This window comes from Psammomys obesus, unplaced genomic scaffold (assembly GCF_907164565.1).
Source record: "Psammomys obesus unplaced genomic scaffold, mPsaObe1.curated_primary_1811, whole genome shotgun sequence".
In the NCBI taxonomy this organism is placed as follows: domain Eukaryota; kingdom Metazoa; phylum Chordata; class Mammalia; order Rodentia; family Muridae; genus Psammomys; species Psammomys obesus.
In genome coordinates, this window is record NW_026592118.1 from 9,783,255 (window position 1) to 9,796,751 (window position 13,497).

General features: G+C 44.4%; 1 protein-coding gene across 4 annotated transcripts in view; it reads right to left on the minus strand.

Annotated features, from left to right (window-relative positions):
* Positions 1-4,317: 4,317 nt before the first annotated feature.
* Positions 4,318-13,497, minus strand: part of Rbm33 (RNA binding motif protein 33) — a 104,581-nt gene continuing 95,401 nt past the window's right edge. For all 4 annotated transcript variants that reach the window (XM_055612569.1, XM_055612568.1, XM_055612567.1 and 1 more), the window contains 2 exons: positions 10,159-10,247; positions 4,318-9,900 (listed from right to left, as the gene is read on the minus strand). In XM_055612569.1, the coding sequence (XP_055468544.1) occupies positions 9,852-9,900; positions 10,159-10,247 (138 nt within the window). In that variant the 3' untranslated portion in view covers positions 4,318-9,851. The remainder of the gene's footprint in view (positions 9,901-10,158; positions 10,248-13,497) is intronic.

Consider the following 13,497-nt stretch of genomic DNA (forward strand, 5'->3'; position numbering starts at 1 on the left):
TGCTCCAGCTGGCAGAGCTTGGCGATGCCCTCATACTGTCACTGTGCAAGCATGCCAGTTTATCTTCTGGGAGGCTTCAGCTAGTTTCCAGAGAAGTCTTTGGAGGCCAGGCAATATGTGGAAACTCAGTGTCCCTGCTAAAGGCTCCGTTAGGGGCCAATGCATGACACTGAGGCTGTGATGTCAGAAGCAGAATGTTGAGAGCCCAGGACTGTGTAAGATCTGCTTCAAAAAGTCATAAGCACTACGAAGAAGTGTCCTGAGAGAACAACTCCTGCCCCAGCTTTAGAGCCCATATCATGACACCAAGTGCCCTGAATGTTCAGCACAGAGCGTTAAGTGCTTGAATGTTAGGTTCATTCAGTTTTGCTCTGGTCCATTTCTCTCTTGCTATGTCTCCTATTGTTTTATGTTGGGAATATGTAACTTTCCCCCCTTACTTTACAGGGGTTCACAGCTAATTTTGCCTTGGGTCTCAGAAGCGACTCTGAACTTGGGCTATCAATGTTGGAGCTATTGAACATGATGAGGACTCAAAGCAATGGACTGAACACATTTTGCCTTAAAAGGTGGTCCTGGGCCTCTCAAGATGCCAAAGACAGAAGGCTGTAGTTTAAAGTTTGGATATCTAGTTGGCAGGGTGTGGACCTGAAACGTAGCTCTTAGTAAGGCACACTTGGGAGTGCCTATGTTTCAGATCATTGCTTTGTTTGAACAGTGACCTGATCTACAGATTCCTGCTGGACTCATGACATGACAGCACAACTGTGAGGGGTTAACAAGTAGGAGAAATAACCTAGCAGGAAGCAGGTCACTGGAAGCATGCTCCTGAAGCATGCTTATCCTGGCTCCTCCCTGTGATCCTCTCTGCTTCCTGACTGCCATGAGTTGAACTAAGATGCTTTGACTCCCTCCTGCCATGATGAAGGGACCCATCAAATGACATGCCAAGAGAAACAATCCCTACTTTTGTTTTGTTTCTGAGATAAGGTTTTCCTGTGTAGCCTTGGCTGTCCTTTGTAGACCAGGCTGGCCTCGAACTCAAGAGATCCGCCTGCTTCTGTTCCATGAGTTCTGGGATCAAAGGCGTGTGCCACCACACCCAGCTATACAATTCCTGCTTTTAAGTTGCTTCTGTCATATATTATGATCACATATATACAGGAGATAATACATCTGTGTGGCATCAAAGCCCAGTCTTTGGATAATGATGGCACATTTGATTCATACACCGACTTGAGAACTATATTATTGCTATTTATTAGGCACACTAAACGGGACCGTGAAGTGTCCACCTACACCTCTGCCCTCACCTGTCTCAGGGTTCTGGCTGTTTTGATAATTTTATATTAATTCTATTCTTTTATTACTCAAGTGACAATTTTCTCTTTCATGCTACCATTATCAACTTGCCATTTATACAGGTGAGGGCCACAGATTTTTTTTTTCATATTAATTTGATCTGAAGCTACCTTGGAATTAGAAAAATAATAATCAGTTCTAGGGTATAGACGCACATTATCGTGTGACTTGCAAACAGCTTTTATTACCCTAAAGCTTCTAAAGATTTCTTCTTATTGGCCATCTCCAGGCTACTGAGAAGCAGAGACAGCAACTGTCCTGGCTGTTCCTGGTTTGGCAAAGATATCTATTCACTCAGGAACAAGACAGCTAAATTGAGGATTGAAAACACATTATACTGTGTTAAGAAAGGACTTCTCCATTCCTCTCTTTCTAAGTGCTGTGAGGGAAATGGATAGTGAAAGCTGGCAGAGTATTTTTTCCAGTGTTTTATGAGTATTTAATTAATAGATTTCCTGATATAGCACCATCTGGCATTTATGGCAGAAACCTTCAATGTTATGTTTTTGTTCTTATAGATGGTTATGAGCCATCATGTGGTTGCTGGGAATTGATCTCAGGATTTCTGGGTGAGCAGACATTGCTCTTAACCTCTGAGCCATCTCTCCAGCCCTATGTTTTTATTTTTTTTTAATGTCATGTTTCTTTCCTGTAGCACTGATATGTACGTAATGGCATATTTGGGGGTCTCTGAGGTCAATGTCAGATGTGTTTCTCAATCCCTTTAAGACAGTGTCTCAGACTGGCCAGTGAGGCCCAGGGATCCACCTACCTCTACCTCCTCAGCACTGGGTTTAGATAAATGCCTTCACATTCACCTTTTTATGTACATGCTGGGGGCCCAAACTCAGGTGCTCATGCATGCACAAAAAGCACTTTACTAAATCAGCCATCTCTCCCACCCGGTCTATTAATGTACTATTTGGTCATGGTATTTTCTTTATAGAGTTTCTGCTGTACTGATAATCAGAATAGTAAAGATGAAGTTGCTTTGCATGGACATAGAAAGTAGCATGGCTGCATCTCATTTGTGACAAGCTGATCATGTTGCTGCTCCCATGAAGAGCAGGTTAAGGTAGGTGTCCACTGTGGTCTCTCAATAAATGGGGAATTGTCCGTATCATGCATATTATTAAGTTTATTTGCACAGATCTGCAAAGCTGGCTTTGGTGAGTTTATTCCTAAGAAAACACAAATGGCCATGAGAACAAAAGGGCATTCATCTCTATCAGAAGAAAATAAAAACTCCTGACATCACTGCATACCTGATGGTGGGAAGCAGAACGTGGGAAACCTGGACTCCACAAAGGAGACTGTAAAATGATGCAGCCACTGCAGAGACCAAGAGGATGGTTCCCCACAAACTAAACAGTTATCATGTGGTCCAGCATTTATTCTGGACATGCAAAAATTACTGGAGGACTTAAAGACATTTAAATCCTCATGTTCACATCTTCACAGTAATAAACTACCCAGATGCTCAACACATGGACAGAGAAGCAAAGTGAGGCCCATCAGCAGACTAAAAAGGAATTTCTAAAACAAGCTGCATAAATAGACATTGAGGACATAACAAGTCATAAAAGGACATATCCTACATGATTCCTTTGCCATGAAATCCATTCAGAGTAGAATGGGAGCTGCTGGAATCAGGTGTTCAGTGGGGACAGACACCCAAGCTGCACAGGATGAAGAGGGTTCTGTACCATTTAGGGGCTGCACAGAGGTGTGGCCTAACACCTCAAAGGGCAGAACATACAACCACAAACACACACAGACCTAATGACACTCTACTGGCTCATCAGTCATCTCCTGAATGTGCTTCCCCCCCCCTTTTTTTTTTAAAACTTAATCAACTCATGGTCTGTGAGAACCAGTATTTTAACTTTTATTTATTTTCTTCTTAAGTCCAGAGGTTTCTGTACTTGTCAGGAGTATAATAAACCATGACTAGAAGCTGAGGACTACCAGAACGGAGTGGGTCTCCACTGCAGGCAAAAGGAACCACATTTTTACTACTTAATGGCCAGCAGAACTAGAACGGCCCCACTCCAGAACACATTTGGAACAGGTCTCTGGGCTCCTGTCCTCTGGCCTATGCTTGGACACAAAGCCCTTCATGTACCCCAGGCTGGGCTGAGGACCAAAATTTAACAACCTACACCTGGGCAGCATGGGATGTAGGGCTAGACCAAGTCTTCCCAATCAAGCTACCAGAGCTTCCCCATGCCCCTTCCTATTGCCTGTCAATACTCAGCCTTGGCCTGATGGACAAGGCACAGGGCCAGGAGGGTATGACTGCATGTGCACCCGCCCTAACCTCACTCACAGCCACAAGCTGCTCAAGGTCTGGATCAGGTGTGACATGCACTCTCTTCTCAAGAAAGCCAAGGAGCAGGCAAGAGTAGTACTGTGCAGGACAGTAGTTGGCCCAGACAAGAGGAGAGGTACAAGGGAGGGAGGAGGGAGACAAACAGCCCAGGATGAAACCTGGCTTATGGGGCACAACACTGTCTGGCTTCTCTCTTTGAACAGTACCCAGGAGCAGGGCAACTTTATGATGCCTCACTCTCAAAACAGCAAGCTCTGCATGAAACAGGCAGTGGCTGCAAGGAGGGCTGGGGCAAGATGGTATTTGAGATGATGGCCCTGTGCCTAGGCTCTAAAGAGCAGTGGCAGAACACTCATTTCTTGCAAGTTGTAACAATTACCTAGGAGTTGGGCTAGTGGTTCTAAGAGACAAAGTTACTGACCCCAGCAACATCACTTGGCCAGTTCAAAGTCCTGCAACACAGAGATAGTGTTGAGTGGTTACCTGATTTCATGGTTCCACTAAGGAGACACTTGTGTCGCAGCTGTGGGCTGTGCTAACCTCATGCATTCAGGGCCAGTCACTGCCCAAGCACTGAGTGGGGAGGCAGACGCAAGAGGAAGTAAACTCATCAGAGACAGGAGAACCTCTAATATTTTATTGACAGAACTTTTGGTTACAATACAGCTGAAACACATTTTTTTGCTATGAAACCACACAAATGATACACACAACAATACATTTTCTTTTCACCTACGTCACTACTATTCTTCACATATACAGCCTGCAAGAGTTCCCACGTGGTTAATGCAAAGGAAAACTGGAGTAAAGCATGACAGTGTCACTCATAGGGGAAAGGCACACGACTGGCAGAAACAGTGAGGCCAGAGGAAAGCAAGGCGGTGTCTCGTGGTTTCTAAGCAGTCAGCGCACTCCCAGCAACAGAGCCTGCACTCCAAGCTGCCTGCACAGCAGCGAGGCACACACATTACATGACGATGAGGGCCATATCAGCAAGGGCAGTATAACGGCCACACGGCCACCACTTCCAAGCGAATGAGAGCACGCTACCACTAACACTGACCCACGCCCTGGGTCCTGCAAAGGTAGAGGGGTAAAAACAGAGAGGGGTCATTAATGACATGCAGACCACAGCTGAAAGTCACTGGCATAAGCCCAGAGTCAAACTGCAAAATAACAAGCAAAAGGTCAGGCTCTCCAATTCAGGTTCTGGAGGAGTAAATCCCAAGGAAAGATCTGTCAAGGCAAAAGGGTTAGAGAAACTGGAGATGTGGCCCTGGTGCAGACATCCACACTGTTCCCTCCTGCCAGAGGGAGCCTGACTCAAGTGAGTATCAGTGGCCACTGCAGGTGTGGAAACCACGGAAGTGGAGGCAGAGAGCATGCAGACAGGAGAATCACTGGGTGGGGGAACAGTGACAACACCTCAGGTGTGAACAACAGGGAAGAGAAGCTGAAGGTAAAGAGGGAGCCAGAGCCCCAGCCAGGGCAGGACAGTGGACTGAATAGTGGGAGAAGAGAAGAGAACATCAGAAGCTCTTAAAAGGAACACACTCCATCACTGCGGCACCTGCAAGTTAAACAGTGGGATTAAAGCCGAGGAGGGAAGTCTGCACAGGATACTGCTCTGGATCCCACCACACCTGTAAAAAGTGAAGAACAAGTGGTTATCTGCTCCTCGGCGGCCAGTCAGTGTGGGCTGGGTGCAACATGCTGTCTACAATGTGTGTGCTTTAAGACAACAGTGCAGAATGCAAAATGTGTTAGTCCCCAAACCAGCCTCCGCCGCACGTGTCCTTAAAATGAAAAGCAGTTTAGCAGAAAGTTACATAAGAAGGTCAAGAGGCCTACCAACTAAAGCATATTAAACTTTTAGATACAGAATACAGTAACATGCACCTATCTGCCCCAAACTACACAAGTTTCTCTCTAAAGCACCTGAATTTTCCCACAAACCTTTGAAAAATCAGTAAAGTGAACCAACCTCTTCTACTGCATGTCTAACAGGAAAGGAGAGCTCTTCTCAGTGCAAGTACCTGTCCTTTCAGCTCATCCTACCATCACACGATAGAAAGAGTTAGCTGATCGGCACTGTCTAGGAAAGTCAGGTGAGATACCTAACAGGTGCCCCTTTCTGACACCTGATACCAGCAGGCAGTATACCTGGGATCCAATATGAATCAGTGGATTGCTCTGGTTCTAGTACACAAAGCCATGGGCTTGTGTATCTAAGAAGTTAGGCATTTTAAATGATAAAAACTGAATAGGTTACAAAAACCTTACAGAAAATCCTTAGGATTTAATAAATCAAGGCTAAGTGCCTTTCCAAGTTTAGCAAAACAAAACCAAACACAAACAAAAAAACTTACAGAAAATCCTTAGGATTTAATAAATCAAGGCTAAAAGGCCTTTTCAGTTTATATTTAAGAATATAAAAATAACACATCATAAAATTTAAAATACGCAAGCCATCACTGCAGTATCATTAAACATGGTGATGTTTCTAAGGCTCTGTCATAACTGAGCTAAGCTTTAGTGGCTTCCCCTGTGGGGATGGGTCTTGTTTGTGTCTACCCTGCGCCTTATTAGCTCCTCTGCAGAGCACAGGAGTCAAGTCTCCCTGGCCTCGTCTCCCTCTCTGAGTAAACCAAAGAAACTAAGCATGAGAGTGAGGATGCAAAGCCAGAGCTGGGTCTAACAAGCAGGAGGCGGGAATTAAAGCTGATTCTTAGGAAAGGAAACAGCAACCAACAGAGCCACCCAATGTGGCCTATAGCTCTGGCACAGGGATGTGCTTCCTGACTCCTGCATTTGATCTTGGGTCAGAGGACACAGAGAAGAGCCTAGGAGTACCCAATGATGACTAAGAACAATACTTAGTTACTGCATGGACCCCTTGGGCTAGTGCTCTTCTCACTAGGACCTATCTTTAAATAGTGTCATTCAATGGTCTACATCAAGCTTACCTTCCCAATAATGCCACAAGGAAATAAAAGACAAACAACAAAACAAAAAACCAAAAGACAGAAGACAGGGATAGTCCTTAAGCCTAGTCCTCTAAGACCCTTCACCTAGTCTATGTCACCCTGAGAATTCTTTCATGTACCCATCTGTGGGCCTCTACAACAGAGTGAAGGACCACCTCTGGGGTCCATCAGTGAACATCACTGACATTCCATCCTGTAAGACTCTCCTCACCCACCAGACCACTCTCCAGTCCAGTCCTCCCTCCCATGCCCTTTAGGTACCCTGCCAGCTTCCATGAGCAGCAAAGCCTTCTACCTGCTTCAGGCAGAATGCTGCCTGGTGGGGGAAAATGACCACTGGGGTTAGGACCTAAGCTCTATCCTGATTCATACAACCATCCCTGACCTTTGCACATCACATGAGAACTACCCAGATGAAAATGGTTATGGAAAACCCACCTCCCACCCCATCCAGCCACGCTCCTCCACAGCAAGGCATGGGCGCAGAACCTGCACAAGCAGCTGCCTATTCGGATTGGGTGGGGGCTGGGGTGGGGGTTTTCTCTTTTGGAAAAGAAAAGGTGAGATATCCCCCTCAAAAAGAGTATAAATATAAGGATTTAACAAATGTGGCTAAGCCAAGGGCAACATAAGGTTATGTTCAGGTAAGCAGCTAAGTGAACTCACATTCATTACAGCACAAAATAAACAAGGCAAAGAGAGGGAAAGTAACTTGTCCCCTCCCCCTACTATCTACCTCAGGACAGATGGAGAGTCATTCCTTCAACCTCCTGGAACTTGAGAACAAATAATACACAGATGAGGGTTAATGTATTGACTCACTACCATCTTTATGAAAATCGAATGTACACACAACAACAATTATGAAAGTGTCTCCATTAAACTTTGATAAGACAACAAAAAAGAACTAACAAATAGCTAAGATGTTACTGTTTGAGTTGAAAGCATTTTCAATAACGTTTTAATCTTAAAAGGTCCGTATTTACACAGTATGCTAATGCTTTTTCATCTCATTTTAAATGCATGATAAAGAAAGAACAGAGATAATGGTTGCAGCAGATCTTCCACGGTTTGAGTTCGGGGGGTGGTTTGACTTCACTGTGAGAAGTGCACTGCAAGTGGGGAACATTCTTTCTAATTCTGCTTCTTTTATTTTCTGTGGTCTCCTTCACAGAAGCTAAGCCTTTAGGACTGGCTTGCGGGTCTGATGGTCCACTTCCGGTGTATGCATATCAAGGTCAGAGTGAGTGGCTGTTCTAAGCAGTGCTGGTTTCACAAGCTCATGTGTGTAGACAGTTAAGGGACACACATGCTCCTGGGAACCTCATCACACTCGAAGCGGCCCTGAGGCCAGTGGTGAACAGTGGTGTTGATGAGGATGTTTCCTTAACTGACTTCAATGCCTCAGTGCCTACTTTTCAGACAAAAATGCAGATTTGGGTTTTAAAGGTCCAGCACTCAAAACTATTTGAAAAAGAAGCAAGCTTGTTAAACTCATTTGTCCTATCCTCAACCTCCTACATAGCCTCCATCTCATCCTACTAGAGCTAACATATTACCAAACTCAGCAATTTAGAAAAATATCTATCAACAACCCCTGTGTCTAAGTGCAGTAGGTGGGAACGACAGTGGGGCGACCAGTTGATAGCACTTGGATGGGCTGGGGCCAAACATGCTACAGACCCCACAGGCCTGGCCCTTAGTGCACCTGTCAGGGGGCAAGACAGAAGCTTTGCGTCAGAAGTGGCACCATAACACAAGGTCTTCTAAGATGTCCTATGAATGCCTCTCAATTGCCTCGAACCCAAACAACCACTGTATTCCCCCAGTGCTCCTTGCCAGCACATTAATGCCATCTCAGAATCAATCCTATGCAAATTTTCATGGAGCCTTGAATACCACTGGCAACTTAATTGAACAAATAATGGAAAACTTCAGCTGTGGAAGCCAGCTTCAAGTCCTGTGCCTACTTCTCATTACCCAGCAACAGTAATTGAAAACAGATTTTTTTTTCTCTCTCTCCGCCCTACTAAGATATGTGAGATAAAATTACAGGTATAAAATAAAACTAAAAAGTCCTGAGTGTGTCCTAATGTCATTGTCCATTTTTTAGTATGTTCCAAACACTGAAGCATTCATGGGGGAAACATTTTAAGGCACCGTGTTCAGTGTCTGCCCGACATGGACTTCCAAGGGATGCTTTGTAGAACGCAAGTCTCACCTGCTGGAATTGACCAAACGACTAATGTGGACAGATACAGTTATCTTGGGCAGTGTCAGTCCTGCTGAGAAATCCATCCCTCACACATGTGATAGAAGGGTAACCCAAAGGAAACTCAGCCCTAAAGGACAGCGAGGTAATCAAAGCAATGACAGCACACGCCACAGATCTAGGGCATTAAAAAGCGGAGAAACCCAAGCAGGTCTGACCACCCTTCAAGCTGTGCCTCAACCTATGCCAGGAAACTAGGCCGAGAGGGCTGCCTGCAGGGTGGCAGAGCCACTGGCTCTGGAGTGCCCTGTGCTTGCCTAGCACTGTGCCCATCTGAGTTTCTGCTGAAACAGGTGGCACTTTGGAGGTATTTACAAGAAGCAGAATTGCCACTTCCATGGCACCATTCCCAGACACCCATTTCACACCCCGGCTTTCCAGGGCAGGTGTCAATCATAATCACCCAAATTTTTATCTATGTTTTGCCAGAGCTTGTGAGGGCTTTCTGAGGCCACTCCAGTTAAGCCTGGTTGAGAACTCTTTTCTATCCTGTACTGAAGATAAGTGCAACCATTATCAAATATTCTTTGTTGTGGAAAAATCCTTGGAATTTGAGCTGGTAACGTTCTTTCCTGAATCTAAGACTCTGTGACCAATCACATAGTAGTATCACGAAGAACAAAGTCTACATGCATTGTAAGCACTTGGAAACAAAAGAACATGAGAACAGAGTTCTTGTGGACAACAGAATTCAAAACAATCTAACACCAGACTCCAATCCCATGTCCACCAGTTTAACTTTCTTCTGGAATCACCCTGTGGCTGGCTGGTGCGCAGACAAGTTGGCAAACTGCAGACCGGAGAAACCTATACTTCTGGGGACCTTGAGCCGACCTACAGCTTCCTTGAAGAAATTCCACAGTGTGTGCAGCATGAGGTTAGATTTTTCCATTCAAGATCACTCCACAATCAGGGCCACATTTATGTGGGACAGATCAATCATGTGCCTGTAGAAATTTGAAGAAAGAGTTAAACTCTTACGACAGCAGTTTACCAAGGCACATGAAAATAAAGCAGAATGGTAGAGGTCCTGATGAGCAAGACCGAAGGTGTCTAGAAGAAGGGGCCCTCTCCAAACAAGGAAAGCGGTTTATTAGAAAGGATGTGTTCTGCACCTCTGTACAGCACAGCACAGCATAGCATAGCACAGCACAGCACAGCACCCTCCTCCTCCCCAGTTACCAACTACAGAACACACAGAATACCTGTGGAATTTCTGCTGAAACGCTAGTGCATGGGCTGGCTCCTTGAACTTTGCTATGGCTTTCCGTTGCTGTGGAAGCATCTGTAAACTCTATGGGAAGAAAACAAGGACAATTAATTAATTAATGCCCGATGCGACATGAAATATGAGCAATTACATGGCATAAGTTTATATGCAAAACAGGAGCCTAGGCCATTGCCTTGAATAAGGAAACAAGCCACCTTTCCTTCTTGGCCTCCCTGGGCACCTGTGCAAAGCAGAGCTGCTCAATCAGCTGGGGAACAACACATCCACACTACAGTATGACACTCAGACGCCCCTCCACCTGGACACACAAGCTGCCCACACTCTGAGACTAACACAGGTATCCATGGGTGAAGACATTTTCTTTCCCTGTGCCTTTCTGGAAGGTGACTTTTGAGGATATCCTCACCCATCTAAATAATGGCACTCACCCCTGGTTTACCACAGAGTAAATGAGTTATGAACATGTGGCAGGATGGGGGCAGGGACATGAGACACCTAACACATTCACCTTACCCAGAGTAGGTCCTCTGGGTGAGGGGCCCTGTGCAAGGATTGCACATTGAGCCCCGGACTTGGGTTTCTCTGATTTTAACAGATGTAGCAGACCTGGCTCCCAAGTGAGAACTCTGACAAAAACTGTACACTGAGAAACAGCAGGCCACAGAACCTGTTATCTCACAGCTCTGGCCAACTGCTTTTCCAAGGGTTAATGTGGTAGTGAGAAACAAAGTCACAATCCCCAGGCATTTCAATCTAGTCCACAGACCTACTAGAACAAGCAAGTGAGCTAACACAGAAAATGAAAAGCAGTGTGTGACCAGAGGCAGAAATCAGATGCCAGTTATCACTATATTAGGGTTCACACCCAGCACTGGCTTTAAAGTCACAGTCACTGAGCCACATGGGAAGGAGTCATTTTTTGCTTTCAGATACTGGAGGTTCATTGGATAAAAATTTTCTTCTCAACATAATTTCAGGAAAAGCTTAGGAAACAAAGACTTGTTTTAGCAGAGGGGCCTTGAAATTACAATGAACTTATTTCCTTGGCTCTGAGCTTTAACCTGGGTTGGCTCTCCAAACAGAGGCCCTCCCTAGTGACTTTCTGACTTACGGGTCTTGGGTCCTACACTCTCTTCATATGAAACTGAAACCCTAGGAGACTTATGCCAGAAGTACCCTTTTTCCACTCTTCATTGTCTCCTCTGGTTTAGAGGGGCTTGTAGAGTAACAAATACCATGCTAATTAACATCAGCAGTGTCTGTGGGATCACTGCCCTGCCAAACACTCAGGTCCGACAGGTACTAAAGCATGGTTTACCATTCACTCTCTCTTGAGTAAAAAGGCTTGAAAGACCAGATATCCCCTCTGCCAACACCAGTACTAAGCTAGTGAGCACTAGGTGGTGCCATATCCAAAGCACACTGAGCTTGGATCTCATTCTCAAACACCGAAGTACACTTCCAACAAGGAAAAACAAGCAAACAAACAAACAACAACAAAACATTGTTTCTTCTCAAAGCAGGATAACAGTGCTGGAACTAATTAATAATTATTATTTAATACTTATTATTTAACCAGCCAAAGTAATCAAAGACTCCTAGTGAGTGAGTGAGAGAGGGAGAGAGAGAGAGAGAGAGCGAGAGAGAGAGTGTGTGTGTGTGTGTGTGTGTAAGGGTGCCAGAGAAGGACAGACATGTCAATTGCTTATAGGCAACTATGAGTCACCTTTTGTGGATGCTGGAAATTAACCTCTAGACCTCTAGTGCTCTTAACTACTGGGCCAGCCCTGAGTCATTTTCTTTACCCATCAAATGGTACCATCAGACCTTGTTTTGTTTGTGCACACATTTAATCCCAGTACTCAGGAGACAGAGGCATTTGGATCTCTGAGTTCTAGGGCAGCCTGAGCTACACAGAGAAACCTCATCTCAAAAAAACGAAACAAAAACAAAAACAAACCGCCAATGAAATAAATATCCACACAATCTTACGAAAAATCATCCCACTAACCTAAGACCAGTAGGAACCAAGTGTTCTGCTTCCAGGATGAACAAGCCTTCGCCCACCAATCCCTCTGGGACTCCCAGGGTGGAACACAGCACTGAAGCTTCTATTTCATGTAAAGGGTAGGCATATTACTAGCATAACCTAAAAAAATTCTCCACTGGTTTCAGACCTTTGTTTCCAACACATGCCACTTATCAACAGCAACATTCCTTCTGCCGGGGATTTTAGATGACCACAATTAACTTTATATAAAACAATTATTCTTTTTTTTCTAGAACACAAAAAAGTGACAAAAGGGGAGTATCTAAGAAATCTATATTAATCCCAATATATAAAATTCTGTATGAGACAGGTAAGTCAAAGGTCACATTGTTTCAACTAATTATCTCCAAGAAGCCTGTGTGTCCCACTCAATATGTCTGCTGGGGACCACGAGGGTCAATAGAATACCCAAAATTGCTTATGCTGAAACCAGGGCACATGGCAACAATGCTACAGCTGCCTTCACACTCAGCACAGAAAGCCCAGAAAGTGAGAATTCTCACAAGACCCGATTATAAACTCCAACCTTCAAGGAAGGACCTGAGGCTATGGTGCAAAGCAGTGTTAAAATCTGGGCTATCTGGGCCATCATGCAAACCAGAATTTTCAACTACTACTTATTTTGATTCTCTGGTTATAATAACAACATGCTAACACATGTGTAATTCTCTACTATTAATTCTGGTCTCACAAACAGCCCATACTAAATCACCTACTCAGAAAGCACCTACCCCTTTTAAGACAATCTCAAAATGTACCCCTGCTAACCTCAACACATGCTCCTCCTGTGTGAGCCTCTCAGTGCTGGGATTACAGGTGTGCACCATCACAGTAGCTAAAACCGTTTATCCTTAAAGACAGAGTGTCACCAACAGCTAGCAAAAGTGGGAGCCCAAGTCTAGAGATGAATCTCTCAATAATAAATGCTAAATTAAATCTAACAACCTCTCTTAAGAATCCCATAATAAAGGTGGCTGTAATTAAACTAAGTACCTAAACACCAGGCTCAGTTTTGGAAGGCTTTCTCTTCTACTCATTTTTAGAGCACTTAATAATAAACAGACATACCTATGTTTGAGGAAGGGTCCTTCTTGATTATATATATATGTGTATATATATATATATGTGTGTGTGTATGTGTATATATACATACATATATATGTGTGTGTACACACACACACACACATATATATATCACACACACACATATATATATCACACACACACACACACACACACACACACACACACACACACACACAC